General features: G+C 45.8%; 1 protein-coding gene across 1 annotated transcript in view; it reads left to right on the forward strand.

Moving 5' to 3' along the window:
* Window positions 1-19,719, forward strand: part of flt4 (fms related receptor tyrosine kinase 4) — a 51,751-nt gene that overhangs the window by 17,322 nt on the left and 14,710 nt on the right. Inside the window, exons 2-12 of the mRNA XM_004541022.5 lie at window positions 778-874; window positions 6,730-7,004; window positions 8,692-8,813; window positions 8,920-9,091; window positions 11,679-11,818; window positions 11,897-12,068; window positions 13,783-13,900; window positions 14,038-14,222; window positions 14,488-14,653; window positions 17,442-17,577; window positions 18,110-18,218. Coding sequence (XP_004541079.3) covers window positions 778-874; window positions 6,730-7,004; window positions 8,692-8,813; window positions 8,920-9,091; window positions 11,679-11,818; window positions 11,897-12,068; window positions 13,783-13,900; window positions 14,038-14,222; window positions 14,488-14,653; window positions 17,442-17,577; window positions 18,110-18,218 — 1,692 coding nt within the window. The remainder of the gene's footprint in view (window positions 1-777; window positions 875-6,729; window positions 7,005-8,691; window positions 8,814-8,919; window positions 9,092-11,678; window positions 11,819-11,896; window positions 12,069-13,782; window positions 13,901-14,037; window positions 14,223-14,487; window positions 14,654-17,441; window positions 17,578-18,109; window positions 18,219-19,719) is intronic.

Consider the following 19,719-nt stretch of genomic DNA (forward strand, 5'->3'; position numbering starts at 1 on the left):
TGTGCAGAGGAAATTTTGAGAATAAAAATCATTGCTTTGTTTTTATTTACATTTTACATATGGAGTGCAGGGGTTTTTATATTGTAGTCTACTGTTTATGATGCTTATCCATGCATATTTTCTCAGTTTGTTTTGATGTTTGTGCATCGCTTTGTAACAAAGTGCCTTGAAGCACACTATGTATTTATTTATTCAGTCTGATGTGGGAAAATGGTCATGATTTGTTTTGTAAATGCTCAGAAAGCCTCTCCACTACCGCACAGCCACTCAGTCCCTGCAATAGCACAGTGTGTGTTTTCATCTCTAATGATATCCAGGTGGAGCATAAGTCATGGTGACACTTTTATATATGATCGACTGTAGGTGCAGAGTCTGACTAAGCGCTAATAGCACCCTGAGGGGACTCTACTATGGTAATGACATTCTAGGCCAGCTATATTAACCAAGCACCGATGAGTGAAGTGAATGCATTTGTAATAAATCAAGGGCAAATGGTTTGTGTGGCTGTTTCAGAGGCGGAGGTAAAGAGATCACACCAGCATTGCCTCACGAGCGAGCTGTAATTTCTCTGTCTGGGTGTTTTTCAGCATCAGGGACCAGTTCCTTTAGCCGCAGATTGCCTTACAGCTTGTAAATGTAATAACCACTGTGTCAGATTTCAGATTCCCGATGTGTTTCAGAGATTTGACAGCTTACCAGCAGCTCTGTCAAAAACACTAGGTCTTGACTGACCTGTGTAACATGATTCTAATGCAGTTGGCTTGTTCATTCCCGCAGGTCTGGTGATAGGCTATTCTATGACTCCACCCGTCCTCGACAGCCCCAAAGACGAACTAGTGATTGCAGCCCACACAACACTCACTCTTACATGCAGGTATGTGTGTCTTCTCGTTTTGGACTGACTACATGCACTTGTGCATGACAAACTGTGTGTTTTTTCAGGAAATTACAAAAAATCATCATTGATAGATTAAAAAAAATGTGTTACTTGCAATCAACAAATGAGAAAAATACATTTCGACTCTGCTACAGTTCATTTTTCAGAAAAAGTTACCAGTTTTATTGCATCTTTCGTGAACAAAGGATCTGGACACTCATGCATTGCTAATAGTTTTCATAGCATTTTATACGTCTTACATTTGTGATGCAAACTGTCAGTTTAAATAAGAAAAGTCTGCACTTGTTTTACTCTGCTTTTTCTAAACCATATAAACAATGGGCCATGTCTTATAAGAAAGAGATTTTTTTTGTTCTAAAGCAAAGCCAGATCCGATTTAAACTGAGCCTCTGTCATATATGAATCAACTCATGATAATGATCCTATATCCCTATAAAATCTCAGCTGTGCTGTCTGCTGCCCCAAGCAGTCCCTCCTTTAACCATTTTGTTTTTGTGGTGAACAAAAAAAAAGAAGAAGAAAAGCTGTCTTTGCTAAAGCTGATATTATTTTTGGTCTTTTCCAGATTATTTCTCAGATAAATGTTTTCATCTTTAAAAAAAATAAACCTCCCATAAGGGAAAATTATTCACTGAGGCTGTAAAATACTTAAATTATCATCTGTCATGTTTGTGTCATTTCCAGCCATCACATTTTGGCACCATGTGCACATTTCTGTCATTGCTGTTTAGTGGAGCAAGGTGATGAAAGCATAGCTATCGGTTTTCAGGCAGCAATTATGGTTGCAATCGTAATGCCTCTGGGTTAACATAACTGAATTTATGTGACAAAGCTCAAAGCAAACAAGGATGTACAGATGCTCTGGAAAATTTATAGCACTACAAGTGCAAAATGCACACTCACAGTCACACTGTCATGATACGTTGTGTGGCAGGCAGGAGAAGGACCCAATAGCAAAACTCACAGACACGGGGATGAACTCAAAATCACAGCTTTAATGCTGGAATGGCAGAACATAGGAAATACAAAACTAAACTGGGAAAAGTAAACTAACATACGCGGAGAGACACAGGGAGATCCACACAACATGAGGGAGAACGCGACGCCGAACAGAGGAAGACGCAGACAGAAATACACAGAGGGTTAACGAGGAAAGTGGGAACACACGGGGAACACAGGTGACACAGATAACCATAACGAGACAGGGCGGGGTGAACTGAACATGACATGTAGAGGCAGAGGTTCCGACAGGAGGAGAGAGAGCACGGGGAAAACACCGACATAACGGGCTGGGGAAACATGAAACAACCACAAGGGGAGACGAGGGCTCATCAATACATAGAGGGCACACAGGGGGGAAGAGCCATGAAGGGAAAACACTTAGGGAACAACACAACAGGGCAACTCAGAAAACATGGCCTAAATAAGGAACAAAATACAAAAATGCATGAAAACTAAGAATACTGGGCCCACATGGCCCAGGACCATGACACCACCCCCCCCTAAAGGGCTGGCTCCCGACAGCCCAAACCCGAGAAACCAAAACAAAAACAGAAAACAACCCACCCAGGGCGGGAGGCGGGGGACCAGGACGGAGGGACCAGAACGGGAAACAAAATAAACAGAAAACACGGGAGCACATGACCATAGTCAAAACAAAGTTCAGGGGGCCGACCCAGAGCCCACAGGCACCAGAGTCCACGGGTCACACGGTCGGGGGGCCGACCAGGCGGGTGGCAGAGCTGGTCCGGAGGCCAGCCGCGCGGAAGCCAGCGGCGGCGGCGAAGGAGACGACGGAGCAGTTCAGGGGGCCGGCCGCGCGGAAGGCAGCGGCGGAGGAGACGACGGAGCAGTTCAGGGGGCCGGCCGCGCGGAAGGCAGCGGCGGAGGAGACGACGGAGCAGTTCAGGGGGCCGGCCGCGCGGAAGGCAGCGGCGGAGGAGACGACGGAGCAGTTCAGGGGGCCGGCCGCGCGGAAGGCAGCGGCGGAGGAGACGACGGAGCAGTTCCGGGGGCCGGCCGCGCGGAAGGCAGCGGCGGCGGCGGAGGAGACGACGGAGCAGTTCCGGGGGCCGGCCGCGCGGAAGGCAGCGGCGGCGGCGGAGGAGACGACGGAGCAGTTCCGGGGGCCGGCCGCGCGGAAGGCAGCGGCGGCGGCGGAGGAGACGACGGAGCAGTTCAGGGGGCCGGCCGCGCGGAAGGCAGCGGCGGCTCTCCAGTGTCAGGCGTGCTGGCCATGGCCCGGTGGGCACAGGACCAGACGAAGCACAGGCTGAAGACGCTGAGGCTGGACCAGACGAAGCACAGGCTGAAGACGCTGAGGCTGGACCAGACGAAGCACAGGCTGAAGGCTCTGAGGCTGGACCAGACGAAGCACAGGCTGAAGGCTCTGAGGCTGGACCAGACGAAGCACAGGCTGAAGGCTCTGAGGCTGGACCAGACGAAGCACAGGCTGAAGGCTCTGAGGCTGGACCAGACGAAGCACAGGCTGAAGGCTCTGAGGCTGGACCAGGCGAGGACGAAGGCTCTGAGGCTGCAGCGGACGAAGGCTCTGAGGCTGCAGCGGACGAAGGCTCTGAGGCTGCAGCGGACGAAGGCTCTGAGGCTGCAGCGGACGAAGGCTCTGAGGCTGCAGCGGACGAAGCACAGGCTGGACCAGGCGTAGCAGAAGGTGGCTGGATGGGCTCCTCGGGCCCTCCAGCTGGTGTGGCATGGTGCTGGACGGGCTCCTCGGACCCTCCAGCTGACGTGGCATGAGGCTGGTGCGGTTCTCCCGAACCCCCAGCTGACGAGGAAGGTTGCTGAACGGGCCCCTCGGACCCTCCAGCGGAGACAGGAGGCTGAACGGGCCCCTCGGACCCTCCAGCGGAGACAGGAGGCTGAACGGGCCCCTCGGACCCTCCAGCTGACGTGGCATGAGGCTGGTGCGGTTCTCCCGAACCCCCAGCTGACGAGGAAGGTTGCTGAACGGGCCCCTCGGACCCTCCAGCGGAGACAGGAGGCTGAACGGGCCCCTCGGACCCTCCAGCGGAGACAGGAGGCTGAACGGGCCCCTCGGACCCTCCAGCGGAGACAGGAGGCTGAACGGGCCCCTCGGACCCTCCAGCTGACGAGGTAGAAGGCGGCGTGGGAGCCGCGGAGTCTTGGATGAGCTCATCCGAGCTCCCAGCAGGAGCTGATGCAGAGCCAGAGAGATTAGAGACCCCTGGCTGAATGTTAGGCTGACCAGCGGACCGTACTGCTATCGGGGCCTGCGCTACAGGCGGCACTGGAGCTACTGGGGCCTGCGCTACAGGCGGCACTGGAGCTACTGGGGCCTGCGCTACAGGCGGCACTGGAGCTACTGGGGCCTGCGCTACAGGCGGCACTGGAGCTACTGGGGCCTGCGCTACAGGCGGCACTGGAGCTACTGGGGCCTGAACTGAAACAGGTGGCTCTGGAAACTGAGCTAAAAGTGGCTGTGGGGTAGGTGACACTGGGAGCTGAGCTACTGGAGACCCAGGTGACACTGGTGTACTGGGGTGAAGGCAGCGAGGACGCAGTCTCTCTCTTAAGGGAGGATCGAATGATTTAGCGATAAACCTTGACGGGAAAAGATGTCGATGCTGAGAATACCAGGCAGCGGGGGCTTCCAGGAGGGTAGCTGACTGAACTGAGGGTGGCTGCGAGGGAGCTGACTGAACTGAGGGTGGCTGCGAGGGAGCTGACTGAACTGAGGGTGGCTGCGAGGGAGCTGACTGAACTGAGGGTGGCTGCGAGGGAGCTGACTGAACTGAGGGTGGCTGCGAGGGAGCTGACTGAACTGAGGGTGGCTGCGAGGGAGCTGACTGAACTGAGGGTGGCTGCGAGGGAGCTGACTGAACTGAGGGTGGCTGCGAGGGAGCTAACTGAACTGAGGGTGGCTGCGAGGGAGCTAACTGAGCTGTGAAGGGCTGCAGACCCTGGCGGCTCCGAGGGCCCCCGAGAGCCAGGCGTGTTCCCCGAAAGATGTGCTGACAATCGGGGGTAGGCCACGGCTTTCTCCGGAGCTCCTCCTCTACGTGGGTGCAAGCTGCTTGCTGCTGCTCACAGAGACCGGGCTCCATGATTTCCGGAGTTAATGCGGTGCCACGGCGGCGCCGGCGCCGCCCCCTTCTGGTAGCTGGCGCGATGGGCGCTGATGGCACAAATGCAGGGGGTGATGTAGCGGCGATCTCCCGGTCGTCCGCCCACATCCTTGCCAGAAATGAGGCAGGCGAAGTAAAGTCTAAGTGGATTGGAGACGGCGAGCGGCTGGTAGGCTGTGCAGCAGGTGAGAGGTCCTGCTCCGAGATGAGCCAGGGCTTCCACCGGAGCTCGTCCTCCCGATAAGCCCGCAACACCTGCTGCCGCTCCTCCTCACCGAAGTCAACAGCCTCGGGCATCTCCGTGCAGGCAGGCGGTGGCGAAGATGCGGAAGCTGATGAAGTGTGAGCCAATGGTGTGTCCGTGGTGAGCCTCACCGTTCCGACTCTGACCGCCACTGGCTCATGAGGCGGCGGGGCAACGGCGCGATGGCACGGCTCTGGTGAAGGTGCACGCCCACCGGGCCGCTGCTGCTGCGGACGGAGTCGGAGAGCGGAGACGAGAAGGTCGCTGACGAGGGGGTGCAGCGTCTCCCATAACCAGGGGAACACAGACACGCACACCCCTACCTGGCGGGCGAACTCCTCCCGTTCCTCCTCACTGGAACAGTGCAGCCACTTGTCGCATAGCGACTCCACTGTCCGGACAATCTCCAGTCTTTGTGTCGCTGGGTCCGGCATGGTCGCGTCGTACTGTCGGTCCGCGGAGGGGTTGTGAACTGCTGGGTCCATGTTGTCGTCGCGTTCTTCTGTCATGATACGTTGTGTGGCAGGCAGGAGAAGGACCCAATAGCAAAACTCACAGACACGGGGATGAACTCAAAATCACAGCTTTAATGCTGGAATGGCAGAACATAGGAAATACAAAACTAAACTGGGAAAAGTAAACTAACATACGCGGAGAGACACAGGGAGATCCACACAACATGAGGGAGAACGCGACGCCGAACAGAGGAAGACGCAGACAGAAATACACAGAGGGTTAACGAGGAAAGTGGGAACACACGGGGAACACAGGTGACACAGATAACCATAACGAGACAGGGCGGGGTGAACTGAACATGACATGTAGAGGCAGAGGTTCCGACAGGAGGAGAGAGAGCACGGGGAAAACACCGACATAACGGGCTGGGGAAACATGAAACAACCACAAGGGGAGACGAGGGCTCATCAATACATAGAGGGCACACAGGGGGGAAGAGCCATGAAGGGAAAACACTTAGGGAACAACACAACAGGGCAACTCAGAAAACATGGCCTAAATAAGGAACAAAATACAAAAATGCATGAAAACTAAGAATACTGGGCCCACATGGCCCAGGACCATGACACACACAAACACTGTCGTTTTTTTACTTAACATGTAACAAAAATGTAATAATAATGTCTTTATTTAGCACAGAGTATTTTGACTGATAAGCAGAAAGAAAGTTTTATGCAATCGAATAATTAACATCACTAATAAACAATCTAAGAACAGGTAGATGTCAGCTAATGCATATCTGCATATTGTCTGCTTGGAAATGAAGAGAGACTTTATGACATTGGATACTTTGGTAAAATGGAATCATGTAAAAAAAAGAAAAAACTAAAGGACCTAGGAGTGTACCTTGTGGTACACCACAAGTAATGTGACAATCTGAGTGTTAATTCCAATAATACAACTTTTCATTTTAAGTACTAAGATGAAATCTGTTCCGTGTCCTTTGACTTTTCACATCTCTTCAGGGGATCTAATACTCTGGCCTGGGCCTGGCCTGATCAGACTCTGGTTGGACGAGACCTAACCCAGCGTCACTCCCAGCTGGAGACCACCTCAGCCCCCGGGCAGAGGGTGGCCTTAGTCAGCGAGTGTCCGGGGAAGTTGGAATTGCCGTACTGCAAGAAGCTTGTCCTGAATGGGGCACAGGCCAAAGACACGGGGTACTACCGCTGCTCATATAAGGATGCCAAGGCCATCATTGAAGGCACCACTGCCACCAGCATTTATGTCTTTGTCATGGGTGAGTCACACAAGCCTGCAAATGTGCTAAAATTTCATCCCCTTGCTTGATCTGGTCCGCAGCTCTTTGGCTTGGCTATGTGGAACCTTTAGTCCTTATTTCTGTTTTCTTTGGTAGCCATCCTGTGGAAGCAGATCTCCTGTTTTGAATATTACTCTAATATCAAAGCAGACGCTCTGTTACTAGAAGTGGAAATTGTTGAGTTTGCCTCGGTCACACCCTGGAAGTTGGCAGGATTCAGATATTAGCCATGCAAAGCTTTTGATAAAGACAGGAATGGGAAGCTAATTAAAGCATTAATGCGCTATTTGTTTTTCGTAATATCGAAATGAATAACATATCAAAGAACACCAATGAAATGTGTTTCGCTATCAGTATTTTTTTGCCATATACAAGTTTCAGACTAGCTCATAGTTTGAACTTTAGAACTCAGGACTTGTCCCTAAGGGTTGTCTCTTTACTTTTCCTCGCTCCGTGTGCTGAGGGAGAGGAGGCACATGGAGAGACAGATGATTGTCATGGCGGGGAATCCTGCTGACCAGTCCACTCATGTGAAACGCCTGTTTATCCCCTCAGACAAGGTGCCAAAACAGTTTCCACAGATCTATCCGGGGGGCTGATCATAAGCAGATGGAATTGCAGCCATAAATTAGACCCAGTGTGTTGAAGGATAAAGGGGACACATGTGGATTCAATTAGACGGGCAGATGTCAGCCTTTTACTCCTTCAGGGCTCTAACGCTATGCTCTAAACGCGCATATGAGTGCAGACGTTGATCTGAATACATGAATATACTGTATTTTTACATGTGTAGAATAATGCAAAGCACACAAACACCTGCTCAGCCTGCTCTGCAACCTGTCCTCGCCTCAAGTAGCAGATCTCTTCCTGCAGTCTGATACCTACGGGTGATTTATTGAGAAGACGTTAAAGTGCGAAACGCTGTCTATTATTTCTGTTGCTTGTGTGTGTGTGTTCAGTCCACTGCAGGGCAGAAATATAAGCCTCTTGATATGACTTTTTGTTTGGCCTTGCAGAAGCTTAAAGTGATAGGTTTGAGTTGTGCAGAAAGAACAAGAAGTATGGAAATAACTGAAGGCTTATCATGCAAAACAAGACGTAAGAAGAAAAGCTCGGATGTCATATAACATATTTGCTGCTGCTCAAACATCGCCGGTACTGACAGCAAAGCGGGAGAGATAAAGGTTTTTATAATAACATAATCTCTTGCTGAGGGAATATTAGCTTTTATGGTGATAAGAGCTGCAGTGTAAATTGCCAAAACAATTGCTGCGATGCCTCCCAAAGTCCTGAGCATCGGTAGCTGCAGCAACAAAAAAGGGAAGTATCAAGGTGTTAAGAATGAAACACAGTGGAGAGATATTTTCCATCACCAGAGAGCCTGAGGTGAAATTGTAACACTGTTTAGAGGATGATTAAACCTCTTGGCTGTCTGTCTCTCAGTTGATGTGTAATAGAGGTCCTTACCGCTATTTGCTAGGCGGGGACAGACTGAGCTGTTGGTAATCATGATAAACTACACATGAGGTGTGTCCTTGGGGGTCATTATCAGGATGGGGGAGATCTGGCTGGCCATACATGAAGTTAACTCAGTAATAGCTGCCATTACCCCAGCTGCTATCGGGGTTAACCTCCCTGCTCCCTGTCTCTCTCTGTCTGCATCCAGACCCAGAGCAGCCCTTCCTCAACAGCGGCAGCATGCAGACCATTTTCATCAAGAGCCATTCCACGGATGTAATAGTGCCATGCCTGGTCACAGTGCCTGATCTGAATGTCACCCTGAAAACGGTTTGTGCCCAAAACATATTTCTCACACTCTGTTCCTCCAGTTAAAGTTTTCAGCTGGTGCTTAAATTGATGATTTTAACAGCAGCAATCATTTTTGTGCATTTAGATGTGGTACAATCCCTGGCCACTGGAGAAGGAGAGGCTGAGATGGGACAACAAGCGGGGCTGGTCCATTCCCAAAAACATCATAGACAAGGAACCTCTCCTGATGCTTTCTTGTGCTGCTATGCTGGGAGGCAATTGCTACAGTTCGGACAACTACGTGTTCCACACTACAGGTAAAACAGTATGTTTCCTCCAAAGGTTTCAAAAGTATCCTTAGGTATTTATCATAAAGTCCTACCAAAAGGCAACAGCTGAACTCTTAGCTGAACTTTTAACTTCAAGCATTAAATGACACACCACAGAGCTTTGGGACACAGAGAAGACTGGGTCATTACTGTAACTGAGAACATTAAGCTAGTTAAAAATCTTGGGCAGATCCCTTGAGGTGGATGAGATCCGCTCTGAGTTTCTCATAGGTCTGGATTCGAGCCTGAACGATATAGGACTTCTAAGACTGACACTAATATTTGTTAACATAAAAATCTGATATATCAGCCAATATCTTTTTTTCTTTCAAGTACACGAAACAAGATAATGTGTCCCTGCTAAGATAATATAACAATGCAGGGTAAAAACAATCTTGTTTTTTTGTCACACGAAGTTGTGGATTACTTGTTTAGATCAATCGGTTGTTGTGTTAATGGCACTCTAAACACCTGCATTGCCAACAGGGAAGTCGCAGAGTATGCTGTGGTGGACAGACTATGCAACACTTGTAACATAGCTCAGGGGTGTTTCTCCAGTGTTTTTTTTTTTCCTGTTTTAATTCTCATTGTTGTAAAATAAATGTAAATTATTTGCTCATATAATGTATCTGCAAATAGCTAATATCGACTGATAATATTGGCTGGGCGGTATTGAGCAACTTTCCTGTATGACACAGTTCTGCAACACCAAGTGCAAGTTATTACCTTTGGATTTGCAAACTAGGGTGGTGGTCCAACTTCGGGAGGGATCACACTGCTTATCCTCGCTGGGAACGTTTATCCCAGGGGAGTGCTAGGATTTAGGAAAGATAACACAGTTTACTTCCTGGTTATGGAGCAATGGCCCAGCTCTTTTCTTGCTTTTCCAGTAGAAATATTTGGGAGTTTGCCCAACCAGTCAATTTTTATAGACTTGGAGAAAGCATTCAACCACATCCCTTGGGATGTTCTGTAGGGTGCTTCAAGAGCTTTTCAGTCCCTGTACAATTGACATGGTTGGTTCACATTGCTGGCAGGACATCAGACTTATTCCCGGTGGGTACTGGACTGTGGCATTGCTGCCTTTGTTACCATATCTGTTTCTTGCTGAATTTCTAGGTGCAGCCAAGGGGCAAAAGGTTTCAGGTTCAGTGGTTTCAGGATCATGTCTGTGCTTTTTTGACTTCACTGAGGGATGATTGCAAACTTGCACTGGGGCAGTTTTTCAGCAGTAGGGATAACAATTAGCACCTCCAAGTCCAAGGCCACGGCTCTCAGCTGGAAAAGGGTGGATTGCACATTCTGTGCTGGGAATGATTTTCTGCCTCAGGAGAAGTGCTGTTATCTCATGGTCTTGTTTACAAGTAGGGAAGAGTGGAGCAGGAGACTGACGAAAAGATTGGAGAAGCGTCTGCACTGATGTTGATGGTGTATCAGTATGTTGGTATGCTAAATTAAGAATAAGATGCAAGGAGTAGAAATGAGGAGCTCACGCTATCTCTGCTGTGGCTCAAACTGAAAGATTATTTCTATGTGATCTTGGGAACACCTTGGCGTCCGCTCCCCCTCCCCAGAAGAGCTGGAAAAGGTGACTTGGGGCAAAGGAGGTCTGGGCATCTCTGATTAGACTGCTGCCCCTGCGACCCAAACCCGGATAAAGCAGCAGAAAATTGGATGGATGGGTGAACAGAGTTACAAAAACACTCCCGACCCAGGACAAATATTTGAATTAGATTTGACTCTCTGCTCTTGTTGAAAGAGAAATTAGCTAGAAAATCAAAGGTGGTGCTAGACTGACTGCCCTGTCCCCATAATTTTCCATGGCAGTCGACGAGCCAATTAAGCCTTAATGCTGACAATTTTGAGGCTTTTATTTAATTATGTAATTTCCTCTAAAACAACTCCATTTTTATGTAAGGATGGAGTCATTATGTCACAAGCACTAAAAGAAAAGAAGAAAAGAGAAGCAGATGGAAAAGGAAGGCATAATCACATTTTGAAAAACTAAGCTGAAAAGGCGAGAGACTTTATGTTGAGTTTCCCTCTCATAGCGCGTGAACTCAGGGTGATCCAGATGCTCTACGCTCTGTTGTATGAGCTCATTCACCTCTGTCTTCAGAGGGCAAATGGAAACTCATATTCACCGCTCCCAGCCAAATGTAATAGCCACATCAGTCAGAGGAGAAACTCGGAGAGGCTTCACTCTTCACACTAATGGACTGCATAAACAATCAGTAATCACAGTCTGCCTTTTTTCTTTTACGTGCAAAGTCATTTCCATGCAGAGAGAATGACCTAAACATCAGATACACTGTCCAGTGTGCAAAACGGGATTGATGCTTCACTTCAGTTTTATTCACATATATAAACAAACACACACACACATCTAGATATATATAAAATTGTGTGTGTGTGTGTATGTATATATAAAGTTTTAGAGTAGCCTGGGATGGCTTCTCAGGTCCAAAGGAAAGTCATTTCCTCAGGAAAAACTGCTGACAATGTCACTCTGACCTCTCTCACTGTCTCCCTACCTCTGTCTGGGTCTACCTCGCCCTTTTATTTTCACGGACAGGAAGTCAGGTTTACGATGTCAAGCTGTTTCCTGAGGAGCCAGTACAGCTGTTAGTGGGGGAGGCCCTCACCCTGAACTGCACAGCGATGGTGGAGTTCAACGCAGGGGTGGACATCCAGTGGTCTTACCCAAGCAAACAGGTACTAGCAGTGCATCGCATGTTGTGTTAGTAAGAAGCAAACCTGAATTTACAATCACAGTTTGTTTCTCCTCACCAGGCGAATGACTTGGTGCAAGTTACCACCCTCCGTGAATCTCTGTCTCAAGCCACAACGGCTTCTAGCGCCCTGACCATCCACAGTGTCAATGTCACAGACACCGGCCGATACACCTGCAATGTTACCAGCATGGACGGGACTTACACCCAACAAACTCAGGTCGTAGTTTATGGTAAGACTTTCTATTTTTTTGTCCATACATTAGTCTTCTTAAAGTTTGCATTAATCATCCAAATCTACAGTTATGCTGGCAAACATAGCAAATAATCCAGCTCTATGTGCAGTTATGGTCAGTCTCCACAATAATCCCTGTAATGAAAAACTTGACCAAACATCTGCCTCCATCTCACCCTGTCCTCAGCATCCTCCTCTGTCACGCCAATCAGTTGCATTAGATTGTGTTTGATGCTACCTTCATGACAATTGTAGTTTATAGTTAAGTTATAGTTTTAAGTTATTAATGAAGTCACATATTTAATAGAGGTAAGAATCACCCCACGATACCATATTATGTTGGGATTAAATATTTTGCAGTGCCTCAATAATGCTATGCTTTTTATTAATAAGTGTTATGTCTTCCATCGGATGCCTCTGTGGAATCAAAAGTGAAGTGTTGATATTTACAATTATCATAATACTTTACTCACACTATGATATTATTGTGATTTTTAACTTTTTGCAACATGCCGAGTATTCCAATAACATATATTGCTTTCTGTTATAATATCTGTTTTATCCAATAAGCTGAAGTTATCTCGTTTCATCTGTTATTTTTGCTGCAAATGAGATTGTATAACATGCCAACATCAGCACAAAAAAACTGCCATAAATGTTGCCACTTAGCTGGCAATTACATGCAATCTACTCCTGATAATGCATTGGTTAACTGTGGTAAATCATCTGTTGCTCTCTACACAGACAGAAACATTTACACTTCACACAGAAATTCACATTTAACTATTATATTTGCACTCTGCGACCTCCCAGGTCTGTAGGAGTATAACCAGAACACAGGCAGCTGGCAGCCAGTTGAGTCGAGTTCCCTCGAGTTTGGCTCTAACGCTGCCTCAGGATTTCTGTGCATGAGATGAGCCATCTTGCACTTGCATTTACCAGAGTAGTTGGATTTATTTAATAAAATATCAACATTTTATTTCATAAAATATTAAATCGATATTTGGTATCGATTTGGTGTCGATTTTTTAAAAATCAAAATGAAACATATTACATTCATAAATTTTTCCTGCCACACATGGTCTTTATCACTGTAAAGCTTTATTTTCAAACATTTTGGTTTGTGATATTATGTGTGACGTGAAACAGACCAAAGTAAAAGGAGCATAACTAAACACAGAAAACATGAAAGGCGAACTCTGACATCTAAAGGTGCACCAAAGGTGTCGTATGCTCTCTCTTTGATGTTTTTGAAAAACTTCACTTTCAGATTTTTTCCAGAAGGAAAAGGGCTTTAAGGGCTTGCTCGAGTCTGCCCAGAGATCTGCTTGAGCAGTGTCTAACTCCAAAACCACGACACGTGCAACCCAGCGCACCATCCTTACCTCGTGGACAAGCGCTAGAAAAATACCTTAGAATTTGGAATTGAGCAGTGTTTATGGATTAAAGGGTTTTTTCAGATGAGGCAAAATAATTAATGTATTATTTTTCCTTTTACCAAAAATCAATCGAATATTTACTGCTGAAGGCTTAAAAAGTGACTTAAAGTCAGAACCAGAGGATTTATTCACTGAATCCAAGCTGACTACAGTGGAGACACGTATAACGCTTTTGATTGCCATGTTTTAAGCTGAGAGAAGGCGAGTGTTTCGTACTCTGACCTTAAGATTTTAAAGCCTTTTATGTAAACAACTGAATGCCTCTGATTCCAGAAGGACCATTTATCCACCTCGACTACAGAATTGGACCGATTGTGGAGATAACTGCTGGCCAGAAGTCATACAAATTACAAGTAAATGTCTCTGCCTTACCGGCACCCGAAACGCAATGGTAAGAGGAGTCTCATTAAATGTAATTGGAAATGTCCAAAAGCATAATTAGGCCTCGCAAATCTGAGATTTGTAGCTCAATTAAAGAGCAGGACATCTCAGTAGGAGCACATTTTGTGTATTTGTGTGTGCCACCAGGTATAAAGACGGAAAGCTAATAAACCAGCGCCCAGAATTCAAGATGAAAAGGATGAGGATGCACCCTAAACATGTTTTGGAGATTAAGGATGTTTGTCAGGAGGACTCCGGGCTGTACACGGTGGTCCTGAAAAACAGCGATGCTGGGCTAGAGAGGAAGCTCAACATAACGCTTGTCGTCAACGGTATGTGTGTGTTGCTCTGTGAACCTCCAGTTAAAATCCCTCCAGATATTTTAGGAACAAAGCAGCAGTGTAAAGTTATAGAGATTCCCTGCCTTCCCAAGTGAGGAAAGTCGAATTTTTGTAGATTTAATTTGAAAATCTTACAAAAGAAAGGAGCAAAAGAGTAAAAACGTTGCATGAATCAATTATAAAGAGACCTGTATCTAGCATAAAAAAGTTATGACTTCCTGGAAAAATTGATTTATTAGCTCTCTTCTTCCCCCAGTTCCTCCTCAGATTCATGAAAAAGAGGTGGCAGATCCATCCAGCCCTTACCCCAGCGGCAGCAGCCAAACGCTGACGTGCACCGCCTACGGTGTCCCTATTCCCAACATCAGCTGGCAGTGGAGGGCCTGGGGCCCCTGTGTCCTCAACAGCACCCAAAGCAGAGTGTAAGAATAACCTCAGCCCCAGACTCATTCTTATATAGCACTGGTAGTTTTGCAACTGTGTGTGTGTGTGTGTGTGTGTGTGTGTGTGTGTGTGTGTGTGTGTGTGTGTGTGTGTGTGTGAAGATAAGGTTTCATCAGACAAGACAGGAAAGGCGGGAAGAGCTGTGCATGAAGCGTTATGTGAGACCAAATAACAAGAAGAGGTCAGTGTGAAATTATCCACTGGCTCTGAGTGAACAAGAGAGGGAGGAGATGATAAGAAGAGAGAGAAGGGGGCAGCGGGGCGGGTGGCTGTGGATGAAAAGAGCTAATATATAGAGGAAGGTAGAGGGGAGGTAAGGAAGGAGGAAAGAGGAGACTAAAGGAAAGTGTCTGCTCGATGTCCAGCCAGCTTCCTCCCCCACACAGTAATAATGTGCCTGTCACTCTCCTGTGCTATGGTCCAGCTTTGTGCATAAGCAAAGACACACATACAGACACAACACACATGAAATGCACATAAATCTCTCAGGTGTGATTGAAGCTAACTAGAGTGCTACACAATACAAATACACACATAAAACATGCAATCATACTCACTTGTTTCCTATTTCTTTAGCCCCTGTGTTTTGTGCGCTTCCACTGAATATTGCTCTAATATCCACCTGCCTCTACCGTCTTCCTCCTAGGCTTAATTTTGGAAGATATTGCTGTTCTGACCTTTCCATGTCAACATGCAACATGAGTGCAGCTGCAAGGTTTCGATCCTGGTCTAAGAGGCAGTCTGAAACTCACAGCAGTGGCAGCTTTGGTTTAATTTTGGCTGAAAGTGCTCAGTTTTTATTTTGTTTTAGCCACTGTGGATCTAGTATGCCATTTCATGGACAGTGAATTCTGCCTCTATTTTTTTTTTCAATTTTCTTTGAATATTTTGAAATTCCTTGTCCATTGTGACGGTCCAAAATACAGCAAAGGACTTCCAGCTAAACCTGTCCTTCCTCACAGGCTCCTGTTAAGTGTAGCAGCACAGTGTGTTCCTGATGAAGTGTGCTTGATGAAAGAAAGTAATTTTACAATATCAGGCGTTTGCTTTTGTAATCTCGGTGGTGCTGGTCTTTTTCTTCAGAGCCTGAGAAATTACTTTCAGGAGAGCAATGTCTTGTCTGATGTTATCTCTGTATGTGTGTGCTTGTTTGTTGCATATACAAATCTGCTCATAAAGCACATTGTGGAGCTCTCTCATTCATGTGGCAACAGAAAACAAGTGAACACAAAAAGCAGGCCCTCACACAGTTTTACGATTGTTTTTAGTTAAAAGGAACGGTCTGCTATCGATATCTGAGCTCAGTGACTTGTTAAAAGTGCTGCTAGACTTCTATGCGAAATATGAAGCCTCATCAACGTAGCTTAGCATCAAGACTAGAACTAGGAAAAGCAAATAATCCCCTGGCTCACAAGTAGGTGGTTTTAAGGCGGCACATCACTTCTTAAACAGTATGGATTAGACAAAGGAGGTGTAATATCCTAATTACTGAGCCATAGACGTGCCAATAAGAGGAGTTTGATAAGTAATTTAGGAGTAAGAGAAAAGGCTAAAATTATTCTGCCTATGGTCCAAATGCTGCATGCGATCTCTTTACGGTCAGTAAAAGGATATTGTGTTTTATAAATTAGTAAATTTCTGCCTATCTACAGTCGTTTTGAATTGCACCTCAGCTTTTTGTATACTGCTAGGATAAAGGGAAATAGGTGTACCTATTTATTGAAATAAATATGGTATCTAAGGCAAACACAGAGTTTGTACCTTTATTCTTCAACACAGGCTGAACTCTGTCAGGCAGCTTTCTTGACATTTCTTTAAGTAGTCTTCAGGAAAGGTTCTCCATGCATCTTGAAGGACATTCAAAGCACTTGTTTGGATGTTCCCATATGGAAAAGATATATATAAATCTTATAAAGTTTGTATCTGTCTTGTGTGAAACTTGTATGAAAAGCATACAAGAGTGAAAACAGATATAAGATCCCTTGAAAAATTATATAATGAAACTTGTATGTTTTGGATACTTACTAAAACAATATATGAAAGTAATGAGAAAGTGGCCACTTTCATGAGTAAATCATATAAGTTTTTACTATTTCTTTTCCATATGGGTTGGCTGCCTTTTGTTCTGTTGCCTGTCAAAATAATGTTGAGGTCCGTGCTCTGGGAGGGCTGATAGTGTTCCACAGGTATGCTTTTCATGCTGAAAGATGAAGCTGCTGTCAATCAGACACTCTTCAGACGGCTCAAATGAAAATCTGATGGTATTTGATTTCTGTGTTTATAATCCCCAACACCACTGGCTGAAATGTGTTAAGTACAAGGGCTGGGCAAGCATCCAATGTGCAAAGTACAATACTGTAAATTGGTATTTACAAGTTATCATTTTTTCGTATGCACATTTACCATCAGTAAATTATGTAGAGAGTAAAATAAAACTGACCCCTGTGGCCTTCTGCTAATGCAGAGTAGTGCAGATGGGTGAAAATACTAAATAGAAATTTCATTAGTTTTCCTGTGATGTTCGCACTGCGGATAGTCATAATTGATAGAGTAATTTGTCCATTAACTGCTAGGACACTTAGGACATAATTGCATTGGCTCAGGGCTTCAAGCTGATGTGAAATGCTATACAGTCTGCGGGAAAAGACTTCTCATAAAACATCAGGATATCGTTCAACGTGCTCCTTAATTCTCACCCACTGCCCACTCTGTGCTGCACATGTCAATGAGGCGAGGTGTCATGAATGTGTTTCTGCTTCCCTCCAGGGCCCGACAAGACCGGAAGAGCCGGAGTGACAGGATTGCAGAATGTCAGAACTGGCAGGACATTAACTCGGAGAATGCGATGAATGAAATTGAGCCGATCGAGTCGTCTCTCGAAGTTGTGGATGGACGAGAGAAGGTTCGTCAGGCCTCATTGCGATTGTTACTGGTTTTCTGTGGACAGACATGCTCTGCTTATAAATTGATTCTCTGGGGTAAAGGATTACAGAATATAATTACGGCCTAACCCATAAGAAGGCCTTTCTGTAAGTGGACCTATCTGTGACCTGTGATGTTTTTATGTAAGTGTCCCAAATTCTAAGCTCCATAACAAAATTTGTCAATCAAGAGCCATTTCCACAGTAGAAATATTTAGAACAGTCTTCCTCTGCAGACTTCCTGCAAGTTCTAGTTATAAACACATCCAGGCACACATGTACGCGTACCCACGCCTGCACATTTATAAACCACAGCCGTAAGAGGAAATTATACATACACACGCTCACGCTGCAAACGCCCTATTTTTTTCACTCACACCTGAGCGAGTTTGTGTGTCGTTGGTCTGTCAGCAGAAAACCTGATTTTTACACGACAGCAGATTGCACTTTCTTTTAAAATGTGCGTCTCCACGACATGAATTAAAGTCTCGTCCTCCTTTCCTCGCCTCGCAGAGAGTGAGCAGACTTCTGATTCGCAATGCCAGCGTGTCCGTCATGTACAAGTGTTCTGCTAAAAACAAAGTGGGCAAAGATGAGCGGCTTATCTACTTCTATGTAACCAGTGAGTATGTGTGGTTAGATATCTCTCAAACACAATGCGAAACAGGAGCACTCACAGAGCGCAACTCCCCCCAAAGGCCAAGGGCTATACTAAAACTTTGATATTCTTTGCTCATGTTAGCATTGGTAAGGTCATAATCGAGTGTGCTATATTATATTATATTTTGTGTCATTGTGAAGTCATATTATGTTGTATTGAAAAAAATACGGTTTTGAAGAGCTTAAACAAAGAATGATGACTATGTTGCTTCAAAGTTTGGAGAGGATTGAATGGAAACTAAAGCTTTTTTCCTTATTTTTGTGACCCTGACCTTTGACCTTGAAGTATTACATACTAAAATTGTGTATTTTATTATCTTTAGTATATGATTGGAGCATTTTTGGCTTCTATAAGCTATAAAAACTCGAGCTTTAAGACATATTCATCCAGTGTGTGATTCTGCAAAACTTTATAGCGTCATTGTGACATCATAGGGTGTCATATTGAAAAGACAAAAAGTGTGTTGCACAGATCTATCATATGATATATTACTTGACATGGTTTCTTTAAATGTTTTTCAAGATAAACTTTGACCTTGAGCACTAACAATGAAGGTCAAGGTCAAATGCTTAGCCAACCCAAGCGCTCATGTCCCCCGAGGCCTAGTATATTGTTCTGAAGCTTGAAGACGATCCATAAAGAAGACAAACAAACAAACTGCCTTTCCTCAGCTGGGAGAAAAAAATAGGAGCTTGGTTGGTTTTAAAGCCAAAGGTTGATCAATGATGATCCAAGTTTTGCTGCACTCTATTACAATAAAGCTGAGCAGAGTTTGTGGTGGAAAATTAGATTTGAAAAATTAATTACCTCGAAAAATAAAAAAGGTGGAAAGATTTTCAAATTGATTTCCCGGGCACAAGAGCCAACGGGTCATTCTGTTCTGTCACAGGACTCAGTCAGCTCTGATCCTCTGCAGGAATAACAAAGCTACTCAATGTATGATAAGCCTACACAGAATGCGCGCTGCAGTATGTAGTATGATCTGTGCTCAAATGTTCCAGTAATCCAATAAAAAACAAAAAGCATGTCTGATTTCAATTTGGCACATCAAGGTTGCTGCGCCGCTTCCAGCACCCCAGCTAAGCTTGGATTGCGCTCTGGAAGTCACGGTCTGACCACTTGCAGGTGCCCGTTTGCAGCGTGTGCTGGATCACATCCAGCGAGTCAAAATGACAACACTTCAACTCGAATTCCCCTTTGAGAACATGAGACGCAGGGGAGCAAATGGGGGTGGATGGTGAGCTGCAGTTTTGTTTGTGGGGACAAAAGAGCTCCATGATGGCACATGCCACAGTAGAACTTTCTGTCCAATTCTGGCCCAACTCTGGAGGAGGAGTATAGGGTACACTCCCCACAAAAAAGCCAGGGGGAAGGGTTTCTGGCTGCACACATGACTTAATGTGCCTTCTTTTGACTTGGGCACTGCTCACTTTAAAAGTGATGATCTTCCATGTGAAAGTTG

The sequence above is a fragment of the Maylandia zebra genome, linkage group LG2 (assembly GCF_041146795.1).
Source record: "Maylandia zebra isolate NMK-2024a linkage group LG2, Mzebra_GT3a, whole genome shotgun sequence".
Lineage (NCBI taxonomy): Eukaryota > Metazoa > Chordata > Actinopteri > Cichliformes > Cichlidae > Maylandia > Maylandia zebra.